Consider the following 12068-nt stretch of genomic DNA (forward strand, 5'->3'; position numbering starts at 1 on the left):
AGGAGTCCGCTAGTGATCCGTGACTGTTTACGACGAACACAACATTTATCCATTATTTTGATTTCAAATCCAAACATTGTCACTGAAAATGCTTTTTCAGCATTGCAATTCTTTTTTTACACAGTACAGTAATACAATCTTTCACAGACATGTTTAAACACAATAAATATAAGCAACACATTATTCAATGCTTTTTACTTTTGCATTTACTTCTCGATTTATATATTAAGTTGCTCAAGCAAGTGGCAAAACATTTACACTACTTTTCTTATGTTATCACAAACTTACCATTGACAGAAATAGTCAGCTCTACTGCCTTTCCTTTTGCGTTTAAATCTTTATTACAAGCAATCCTGCGGTTCATAAAGAACTTTGTTTTCCTACCTCCACGAGTGCCATCTATTATTGCCTTGTTTATCTAAAAGTGCTCTTTCCCTTTAAACCCAGCCAAAAAGCCATATGTGTTGACTTTAATAATATGCATTTATGGTGTAATTACTATATTTTCGTGTCAATCCATGTTCATATTTACTGCAAACAATGCGCTGTTACTTTAATTCAGCGCTTGCAGCGACTCGGTGCGGAAACGATCTCTGCACTGCTGCAGACGCACCACTCCTAGAGCGCACTGCCGGACCGCAACCTTGTGCGGTGAACGCAATCCTTTAAAATGAGCGCGGAAAAAATACGCACCACGTATGCACTGCAAATGGAGTAATGTGAACCTGGCATTAGCCTATGTGTGTGCGTTGCGAGTGTGCATGAGTGCACGGTCTCCAGGAGAGCGCGCGAGCGCTGAATGGTTAAACACTGGCAAGAATTACAAAGTAATGAAATTTATAAACTTTAGTGACGATGTGACACTGCCTCGATTGTGCAAGTGACAATTCCTGTGTCAACTGTGCAGCTTGCAGCTCACTTATAGACAGACGCGATGTGTGGTGATTTAAGCCATTTGCGTATTTTGAGAGAGAAAGAGAGAGCGCGCGATTCTCTCACGAAGTTTGTGAAATTACGTCTCACACAAGGTTTTCAAATTACTTTATAAGTTATTTAATGAAGAAATATGAAGGTGAGTAGGCTACCTCACCTTCAGCATTATAATTATTCAACCGCGCCGGACAGAGACTGACTGTGCCGCTGTGCCAAACCTCTCACGGCAGCGTCATCAACTTGAGATCGGCCTTTTTAGAGACCGCTGATCAATCATCCCAACATGATTATCAGCCGATAGTGATCGGTAGCCGATCAATCGGAGCACCCTAAAGTGTGGCATAATAAAAGCTCCGTTGCTTTTGAGCCGTGTGTAGCAATTGCTTCAGCAGGCCTCATTTCACTTCAACGGCTTTCCGCCTCACTCTGCTTCATACTACGATGTTAATAAATCTTTAATACATTAGCTCATCCATGAACATGATTTCTGCCCGAGTCCCATCGGATTGCATCGACTGTGGGGATGAAGACGACAACTCCCATTATTCCACACTCAGTCATGGTGTCATCAAACTATGCCTTTGTTTCTTTGTTTGTTTTGAATACGCCCCCTCTAGCGGCGAAAACTTACATATTGTACCTTTAAGGGATTTTACTTGATTTTATTTATTAAGCTATTTAATTTTATTTTTTATTTAATTGTCAGACCCCAGTTTAGCCAACCCTGAATTAGTGTCATGTTATGTGTGAAATATAACATTAATTAAGACCTAAATAGTAAGTGCGGTTGTGTGTTTGTTGGCTGCCTGCAGGTGAGAAGCCATACAGGTGTTCGTGGAATGGCTGTGAGTGGTGCTTCGCTCGAAGTGATGAACTGACCAGGCACTTCAGAAAACACACCGGAGTCAAACCCTTCAAATGCAGCCACTGCGACAGGTGAGTGTGTGTATTATCAGACACAGTGTTTCAAACAGATTTTGAGCTATACATAATCATTTTTGTTTTATTTTCAGGTGTTTCTCTCGTTCTGATCATCTGGCCTTGCACATGAAGCGACACATCTGAACGCAAATCCCAAAGACCTGCCACCGCTGGTTTTCTATGTATTCGCTGAGTGTCAGTGTTGCAGATTTTGCACCTTCTTGCTAAAGATATAGTTTCAGCAGAACATGGGTAATAGCATTTTTTTATCCTATGCTGGTGACATTTGACTTATTCAGTTCAAGTTAAAGCATAGCTATAAAGGCACTGAAAAGGCAGAAAGTCTGGTACTGAATGTAAGTTAGCATATTTGCAGACTTTGCAAATTGCAGTGAATATATGTCAAAATCAGTCAAAATCAAAAATAATATTTTGCTAACTAACACTTTGCATTAACACACGGAAAACTCTGCTTTACTGCACAGCTAACTTGTTTATATCCAGAGCAGCTAAGTGTCCATGTAGCTTTGAGATAAAAGTGTTTATTGCTGTTTATTACACTCGCAGATAAAAAAAAAACCTTTCATAAACGTACTAATATGTACCTATAATATACTAATATGTTAATTTTACATCAGTGCCTTAAAATGGTTCTCTTAAAGTCAATTATGAGCTATTCATCAACAATCAGGGAATAATCCATGGTAATTCTTGATAAGGACAAACTCCCTCCAGAATATATATATTTTATGTATATAAGTTTATTTAGGCGCTTCTTCCATTTCTAACTACTTGACCCTTGTTTTTTATTTAGTGAGCTCTGTTTCTACTGACACCTGCCGGTCATTATAAAAAGTGTTCGGTGAAGTGGTCAAATATAAAAAATAAAAACTGCATCCTGCATTTCTTTATCCTTTGTTTTACAAGTATGTATATTTTTCCAGACAATATTTTTATAGGATCAAATTTATTTTATTTATTTATTTTAAGTGGACATACTTTTATTATGTACAAGCAGTGGCTCGGTATTAATCAATCAACTACGCTCTTCTTATCGTGCAGCCAATGAAAAGCATCGTTGTTTGCTGTTGTGGTCACGTCTAGTGCGCATGCGCCGTTTACAGCATGATGGGGCATGGAAGGGCAGAGCTTTAATCATAACGGAAACATGAATCTAGCAACACACATATAATGTGTTTTAACTTTTAAATTGGTACGGCAGTCACAGTAATTATTAGAGACAGTAGATTTAAGCATCTAGAAATGTTTCGTCATAGCAAGGGATTCATTACGAAACTCAAGAATTTGAGGTGAGTAATACTGCGCTTGTCAGTTCAGTTGAATTAAACTTCAGTCCTTCGGTGTCAGATATATGCGTGATCCTTTTCAGGCTGTTGTTAGTATTTTAATTGGGATTAATTTATCGTTCAGGTCATTGTTATTAATTGTCATCATGTTTATAGATATAACTTTGGATATTTTTTTTAAATGTATTATGTAATCCTCTGGGAAAAGCTCAGTCATGCTGATTAGTGAGGTCTGTAAGTCTGATGAATGAGGGGGTTGTAGTTTCCAGAGCTCATGGAGGTCGAGAGGCAGCTCTGCTGTAGAGAGAGCACTGCAGTACACAGTGGGACAGAAGATCCAGGGGTTCACTGTTAAACAGGTAAAGAAAAAGTAAACAAATCACGAAAATGCCTATAATGTTTCTATTTCTATTTCTCATCCCACAGTGAAGCAGTCTGAGAGTTTCTATAACCAAGATAAATTCACTGCATTTTACAACCTCGAGTGGTTTTGATTTAGTTAATACTGTAGCCTTACATTCAGAAAAAAAAATGAATTTTTTAAATGAAAAAGTTTATTGAACTTTTAAACAAAATTTTCAAGAAAATCAAAAAAGTTTGTGTATGGTTTTGTTGTTGAGCATCATATTTAATACATCAGGCTTTTATGGCTCAGTTATGATATAGTGAGAATATGGAGCTCGTTCTCAACAAGGACAAAAACACGACAATTTTATTCAGAGGCCCAAGTTCAGCAGAAATATGCAGTTTGCTGCAGTTGCTTTTATTTCTTTGACCAAAAAGTAAGATGAAATTCTTATAGCTTGTAAATCAATGAGATCTTTATAACAGTATAACACTCTATATCACTCTGTATTTCCCAATAATATGTCTTAGTAAGATATTTAAATGTAAATCAGTAAAATTAAACTATCAATTGGACAACAGAAGGCATGTAGTAGATTGTGTACAACAGTTCGTTTTTTTTTTTTTTTTTCAAGTTTTGATCATGTTGATCATTTAGAGGCCTTAGAAATTCATATATCAAATATGATACAGTGGACTTTATAGGGATAATTGTGTTCTAAGCTATTATACTATTACAGTCAGACTAGGAAAAATTTAAGTCACCAGCGATAGTCCTCCAGACGTTTACAGCACTTCTGAAAATGTTTTGTATTTTTCTAGGTAACAGCAGTGCCAGATTTGTTCCTAACAGCCGTTAAACTCTCCCATGATGCCACAGGAGCTCAGTATCTGCATGCAGCCCGAGACGATTCCAACAACCTCTTTAGGTACAGTGTTTGATGGACACAAATGCTTTGAAACATCTGAGGATTTTAAATTGAAACCCATTGTATGCCCCGATGATGTACATATTGTTTTGAGTGTTTGTTCTGCATGTGTTATTATAGTGTGCAGTTTCGTACCACGCCGATGGACAGCACTGGTGTTCCTCACATTCTGGAGCACACCGTTCTGTGTGGATCCCAGCGCTTCCCCTGTAGAGACCCCTTCTTTAAGATGCTCAATCGCTCGCTCTCCACCTTCATGAATGCCTTCACAGGTACTTCCTTCACTGGTGTTTGTGTTTTAAGTGAGTGTATGTGTGTGTGTGATTTGTATTTCTGATTATGTCAATCTCTCTCACCAGCGAGTGATTACACGATGTACCCGTTCTCCACCCAGAATGCCAAAGACTTCCAGAACCTTCTGTCAACAGTTATTTTTTTCTTTTGTGCATTAAATTATCATTTTTGTCATTACATTATAAGCCATTATTTTGGCCATCACAAGTATAACCAAACACACTCTGTAGAATTATAATATACATATAGCAGCAACATAGCAGCCATTATGCCATAGTGTAAAAATAAATATCTGCATAATAATAGTATTAAATATGCATAATGCACACTTCAATATACTGAGTATGTCACTGCATCTGTCCTTTTCTCCTATTAAAAATAGGAGTTACAATGCTACTAGATGCCACTTTTCTATTGATTGAACCTTCTGTCAGTCTATCTGGACGCTGTCTTCTTCCCGTGTCTCAGAGAACTAGACTTCTGGTACAGGCCATGACTCAGAAACATACTGAAATAGTGTATGTTTTCCATGGCACATGAATTGGTTTTGAAAAGGATTTGATGTTTTTTTTTTTAGGCAGGAGGGCTGGAGGCTGGAGCACGAGACCCCCACAGACCCCTCGAGTCGTCTGGTGTTCAAGGGTGTGGTGTTCAATGAGATGAAAGGAGTATTTGTAAGGAAACTCTTCTGTGCTCTTCTGATTTAAAAAAATATATATATATTGGTGATATGCACAGAGATACATGCATGATATATAAGTGACATTATACACTAATGTTCAAAAGTTTGGGGTCAGTGAAGTTTTTTTTTTTTTTTTAATGAAATTATATACTTTTTGTTCAGAAAATAGTGCATTAAATGACTCAAAAGTTAAAGACATTTATAATCTTACAAAATAATTCTGTTTCAAATAAACACTGTTCTTTTGAACATTCTATTCATCAAGGAATCCTGAAAAAATGTATCATGGGTTCCACAAAATATTAAGCAGCACAACTGTTCTTAACATTGATAATGATAATGTTTTAAAATATATTAAAATAGAAATCAGTTATTTTAAATGGTAATCATTTTTCACAATTTTGTTGTTTTTACTGTTTTTGATCAAATAAATTCATATCTTACCAACCCTAAACTTTTGAATGATAGTGTAGGTATCAGCCAATATTATGTTTTCTTAAACTCCCAAATTACTCGCATTGATCTGTTAAACCAAAATCCCAAAAGTTTCCTATATATATTTATATTTGTATATAATATATATCAGCAACATAGCAGCCATTATGCCATAGTGTAAAAATAAATATCTGCATAATAATAGTATTAAATATGCATAATGCACACTTCAATATACTGAATATGTCACTGCATCTGTCCTTTTCTCCTATTAAAAATAGGAGTTACAATGCTACTAGATGCCACTTTTCTATTGATTTGAGTTTTAAGACTAACAGTTTCCTCTGTTACTTTTGTATGTGTTTTTTTGTGTAGTCAGATAATGAGCGTCTGTACGCTCAGCACCTGCAGAATAAACTCCTGCCGGATCACACATACTCTGTTGTGTCCGGAGGGGAACCGCTAGCCATTCCTGACCTGACCTGGGAACAGCTCAAACACTTCCACGCCACACACTACCACCCCAGCAATGCACGGTACACTCTCAGAATCAGTAAAGGACTGTGCAGAAAGCAGACGATGCTCATCATTGCCTGTTGTTTGTGTGTTTTGCAGGTTCTTCACATACGGGGACTTACCGCTGGAGCAGCACCTGCAGCAGATAGAAGAAGAGGCTCTGTCTAAATTCGAGAGAACAGAACCAAACACTGCAGTTCCACCTCAGACACACTGGGACAAACCTGTATGTTTAAACAACACGCACATGAGAATGACTAGTATAATAAACACAGAGAATTAGTGACGGGAGAAATGAAGCTTTTTAAAACTGATTTAGTTGAACCAATTGCTTCGCATAATGATTCACTTTTTTCGCAGCGCTAGAATTTCAAACACGATAGTCTGGCTGTACCCTCTGGACAAAATGAAAATAAATACAACCCCCAAACATGTATAATTACACCTATTACAAACCAGTTTCACGTTTTCAAATATTTAAGACCCTTAAATAAGAAAGCTCCTTGAACTTTGTGGGGGTTTTTTTTTATATTATTTTGTACTGCTTGTTTTGTGTACTATTAGGCAGACAAACTAGGTCAATTAGAAGGAAATAAATATTCTCCTTTTTGTATTATGCATTGCAGACATGAGTATTAAAACTCATTAAATCAATAAAAAACTAACCTATGTTATAATACTGACCCAAGTTCAGGTAAAACCATTGGTGCTTGTTCATAAGTTCACCCAAATCTTTCTAGCGACAAACCCTTCGAATTTCGAAATGTTTCGAAAAGCAAGGTTTGAAACTGTATGACGTAATGAAGCCTCATTTGTTAAAATCACGTGACTTGGCAAGTTTGAACCACTGATTTTAACCAACAGATTCATAAATGTTTTGAAATCAAGGTTTCAAATCACTGATTTGAAACAAAAGATTTGGAAGTGTTTCGAAACCAAGGATTAAAAAAACTAAGATGTAATGAAGCCTTGTTTGCTGAAACCAAGTGACTTGGCAAGTTTAAAAACATGCTCCGAACCACTGATTTGAAACAAAAGGTTCAGAAATGTTGCAAATACCAAGGTTCAAAACAGTTTGACATATTGAAGCCTCATGTGCTGGAATCACGTGACTTGGCAAGTTTAAAACGAGCTCTGAATGTGTGATTCAAAACAAAAGATCCGTAAATGTTTCAAAGCTTCATGAAGCAGTGTTTCGAAAGCGCCCATCACTACAGAAAATGCAACACAATCAGTCCAAACATACTGTAAAAACAGCTTTGTGAGGTTTGTCATGTTTTGTTTTTGTTCAGAGATTGGATCATGTGACTTGCAGGCCTGACGCACTTGCTCCTGATCCCATGAAACAAAACACGCTCTGCATGAGCTATCTGCTGGGAGAGTGAGTGGACAAATATTCACGCAGTTTGTCATTTTTTAAAAATTGTGTTTTAACTGTCTAACTGCTTGTCTGCATGTGTTTCAGCATCACAGACACATTTGAGGCGTTCATTCTGAGCCTCCTCTCCTCTCTGATGATCTCTGGTCCAAACTCTCCCTTCTACAAAGCCCTGATCGAGCCCGAAATCGGTTCTGACTTCTCCTCTTCAGTGGGGTACGTTGTTTGACAAGACTATCAAATCAGTTCATCTTCTTGATTATTGAGAGTGGAGCTTTATAAATGTGTGATTGACGCAGGTTTGACGGCAGCACTAGACAAGCGTCTTTCACCATCGGTCTTCAGGGCATGGCAGAGGACGACACTGAGACGGTCAAACACATCATTGCTCAAAGCATCGATGACATCATTGCGTGAGTGTTGACTGGGTTTTTATTGCTTTAATGCAGTGAGGTGTTTTAAATGAAATCAAGCTTTTCCAGTGCACAGTACAGATGTCTGGATTGACTGAGAATCTGAATTGATGATCAGTTTAGATAAGAGCACCTGCTAAATGAATAAATGTAAATGAATTGCTGTTTCAGAACCGGTTTTGAAGAGGAGCAGATTGAAGCTCTGCTGCATAAAATCGAGATTCAGATGAAACATCAGTCCACCAGCTTTGGTCTAGCTCTCGCTTCAGTGAGTAAACACACCCACTAGTGTTATTTTAGTATCATTGAGAGTTTTTATTAATGTTTTAAATTAGTTTTTATATTTTGTTTTCAATTTGATTTTGAAGTTTTAGTATTTAGTATGAAATTTTATTGTTTGTTTGTTTTTTTGTTTGTTTGTTTTTTTTCTTTGTCTTTTTTTAATGTCTATGTAGTTTTCATAATTTAATTCATTTTTATTTCATTTGTAATTTTAGTTCATTAAGTTAAGCTAAATGAAACCAAGTAATGTTACCTTGGAAACTAGCAAAAATAAAAGTGTGTGTGTATGTGTATATATATGTATTTGTATACATGTGTGTGTGTGTGTGTGTGTGTGTATATATATATAATCTTTTTTTTAAATTAAGTTTTGTTTTTTGTTTTAGTTAACTATAATAACCCTGACACATACACAAAAATGTGTGCTTACATTTTTATTTTATTTTGCACAAGCACTAACTACTAAGCCACAGCTATGATTGTTGTTCTTAAAAATTAAGGAAAACTATTAAAAATGTTTTGATAATTGAAATAAAGCTGAATTAGAATAAAAAAATTAATATTAGATATAAAACTTAATTTTTTAAAATTGAAACTTTAATTTTAAAACTAAAAGTTTTAGTTGAAGCATTAAAAGTCTAAAACAATAAAAGTATTAGAATGTATAATATAAATAAAATAAAACTAAATAATAATAAATAAAAAAAATAAAAAAATAAATAATAATTATTAAAAATAAAAGTAATTACAAATATATAGTTTTTAAATGTTATAGATTTGACCTCCTTTTATTGCTTTAAGGCCTTTAAAAATAAAACCGCCCTTTGTCTTTTTAGTGCCCGCAGCAGTTATTTCTATTTCCACTGCAAATAAAGCAAAATGAGCTCAACAGGAAGCAGACATTTGAGCAGAGCGTGTGCCTCTGGCCCGTATTAGGTCAGTATTCTCCTATGAAAATGGCAACAAGGTTTTAACCTTTAGCTCTGCTGGGTTTTGCTGCAGCATATTGAATTAGAGCAGTCAGATGGATATGGCCAAGCAGATGCACTGCACTTCCTGTCTGTTTGAGTGGCACCTCACTGGCAGAAAACTCTAAATAATAATAATTTTAAAAAAAAATATATATATATATATATTTTTATTTTTATTTTTATTTTTTACATTTTTGGAACATTTACCAGTTTTTTTTATGTATTATTATTATTATTATTATTATTATTTATTTATTTATTTATTTATTTTTTGATAGTTATAAGTTGGTTTTAGGAGATTTTACTAGATATTTGAGGGTAACATTCAAAAACATTTTCACACTTACTAAAAATATAACTTGCAAAATAATAATAATAACATTAACTCTGCCTGTCTGTCCGTCTGTCAGTATATTGCATCCTGTTGGAATCATGACGGTGATCCAGTGCAGCTGTTGAAGATCAGTCAGAATGTGTCCAGATTCCGGCAGTGTTTGAAGGAGAACCCTCGCTACCTCCAGGACAAAGTCCAGCACTATTTTAAGGTAATGAACCCTAAAACTAGAAAACACTGAAAAAATGGACCAAAGAGTTTAAACTAAATAGGAAATGGCAAAACAGAATAATACAATTAAAAAGCAAACTAAATTACAAATGATTGTGGTCATTGTTGGAGTGATTTAGAAAACAGCATTTATAACAAGATGTTTGTTTCATAATTGCAATTTTTTAGTACATGTTTGCTCAATTAAGTAATGTGTTTCAGGATAACACCCATCGACTGACCCTTACCATGAGTCCTGATGAGAGCTTCTTGGAGAAACAGGCTGAAGCTGAGGAACAGAAGCTCCATCAGAAGATACAGAACCTTAGCGATGCAGACCACAAAGACATCTATGAGAAAGGTGTGATCATGAGACCACAGGAAGGACCAGAATAATCAGTCTCCTTCTCTTGTGTAGATGGTTTAATGTCGTTGTTGTTGTTGCTTCAGGTTTGCAGCTGTTGGCCGCTCAGAGCACGGCTCAAGATGCTTCCTGTCTACCTGCATTAAAGGTGTCCGACATCGAGCCGATCATTCCCTACACACCTGTACAGCTGGGAACTGCAGGTGAAATGCACATGCATACATATAACAAGCACATTCAAAGTTAAAATTATAGATGCAAAAAGCTATTTCCTACATTTACTGTCTAGGCGGTGTACCTGTACAGTACTGTGAGCAGCCCACCAACGGCATGGTGTATTTCAGAGCCATGTGCAACCTCAACTCCCTCCCTGAAGACCTGAAGATCTACGTTCCTCTGATCTGCAGCGTCATTACAAAGTATGAAACATTTGTGGTTTATCACTGCTACATACTTTAGCATGGACTATATAATATCCACCAACACTCAATAAGACCAGTCTATGTGAGAATATACTATTTAATGTTTTTTATTATTTAATATTTTTTAAATGTGACGTTAAATGTGACATCCAGCAGTTAGACATTTTTACTTATGAACAGATGCAGTTATATATTCAGTATATGGATGTGTGGATTATGCATATTTGGTACAATATTGGCACATGCAGATAATTATTTTTACACTATGCCGTAATTGCTGCTATGCGGTTTCACATTATAAATCTGTGTTTGTTATACTATTTCTAAATCTAGTTCACAAATCTAGTAAATAACACTTAATAATAATTTAAATGGTTAATAAGTAATGACTTAATATGTAATGCCAAAAGTGTAAAATGCCAGTTGAATTGAATTTTTGTTTTTCAAAGGTTTCTATACATGTACATGCATATATATCTGTGTGTGTGTGGGATTATGTGAATTGGAAACACTTCCTATAATGGTCTAATAAGACCTTTTCAAGTAGTTAGGGAGTTTTTTTTTTTTTTTTTTTAATAAAGGTAACAAAATATTGGCTGCAGCCTACATTACCGTTCAAAAGTTTGGGGTCTGTAAGATTTTGTAAAATGCGTTTGTCTCTTATGCTCAGCAAGGTTGCATTTTTATCAAAAATACTGTACAGAAATGTTGCAATATATTATTACAGTTTAAAGTAATAATAATAAAGTTTTCTATTGTAATATATTTTAAAATGTAATTTATTCCTGTGAAGCAAAGCTGAATTTTCAGCATCATTACTCCAGTCTTCAGTGTCACATGATCCTTCAGAAATCATTCTAATATGCTGATTTGCTGCACAAGAAACATTTCATATTATCAGTGTTAAAAACCATTGTGCTGCTTAATATTTTTGTGGAAACCATGCTACATTTTTTTCGGGATTCTTTGTTGAATAGAAAGATCAAAAGAGCTGCAGTTATTTGAAATGTTGTAACATTATAAATGTCTTAATGTTGCTTTTGATCAGTTTAATGCATGCTTGTCATATAAAAGTATTAATTTTTCAAAAAAAAAAAATTCTTAGGTGTCTAGTATTTTCACCAAAAAGAAAATGGTTTTAAGTCAGATATTTATATTTATAAACTGATATTTCCTACTGACACACTACAGCAAAAGATAGAAATAACTGACTTATTAACTGAACTAACTAACTGAATTTTTTGTTGGTGAAAATACTAGACGCCTGAGACTTTTGCACACTTCTGTGTATATAGTGTGTGTGTGTGTATATATATATATATATATATATAT

The 12068-nt window shown here is 35.2% G+C and overlaps 2 protein-coding genes across 3 annotated transcripts in view; both read left to right on the forward strand.

Moving 5' to 3' along the window:
* The window catches only part of klf6b (Kruppel like factor 6b), a 7442-nt gene extending 5127 nt beyond the window's left edge, over positions 1-2315 (forward strand). For both annotated transcript variants that reach the window (XM_016533886.1, XM_016533885.1), the window contains 2 exons: positions 1746-1869; positions 1947-2315. In XM_016533886.1, the coding sequence (XP_016389372.1) occupies positions 1746-1869; positions 1947-1998 (176 nt within the window). In that variant the 3' untranslated portion in view covers positions 1999-2315. The remainder of the gene's footprint in view (positions 1-1745; positions 1870-1946) is intronic.
* A 605-nt stretch (positions 2316-2920) lies between these two features.
* Positions 2921-12068, forward strand: part of pitrm1 (pitrilysin metallopeptidase 1) — a 17839-nt gene continuing 8691 nt past the window's right edge. The window contains exons 1-17 of the mRNA XM_016533862.1: positions 2921-3164; positions 3424-3520; positions 4329-4435; positions 4556-4707; positions 4795-4846; positions 5150-5212; positions 5307-5403; positions 6222-6382; positions 6462-6588; positions 7655-7743; positions 7828-7956; positions 8040-8153; positions 8325-8421; positions 9817-9951; positions 10173-10311; positions 10401-10517; positions 10604-10749. Of these exons, the coding sequence (XP_016389348.1) occupies positions 3118-3164; positions 3424-3520; positions 4329-4435; positions 4556-4707; positions 4795-4846; positions 5150-5212; positions 5307-5403; positions 6222-6382; positions 6462-6588; positions 7655-7743; positions 7828-7956; positions 8040-8153; positions 8325-8421; positions 9817-9951; positions 10173-10311; positions 10401-10517; positions 10604-10749 (1869 nt within the window). The 5' untranslated portion in view covers positions 2921-3117. The remainder of the gene's footprint in view (positions 3165-3423; positions 3521-4328; positions 4436-4555; positions 4708-4794; positions 4847-5149; positions 5213-5306; positions 5404-6221; positions 6383-6461; positions 6589-7654; positions 7744-7827; positions 7957-8039; positions 8154-8324; positions 8422-9816; positions 9952-10172; positions 10312-10400; positions 10518-10603; positions 10750-12068) is intronic.

The sequence above is a fragment of the Sinocyclocheilus rhinocerous genome, unplaced genomic scaffold, assembly GCF_001515625.1.
Source record: "Sinocyclocheilus rhinocerous isolate Xijiao unplaced genomic scaffold, SAMN03320098_v1.1 scaffold2500, whole genome shotgun sequence".
Classification (NCBI taxonomy): domain Eukaryota; kingdom Metazoa; phylum Chordata; class Actinopteri; order Cypriniformes; family Cyprinidae; genus Sinocyclocheilus; species Sinocyclocheilus rhinocerous.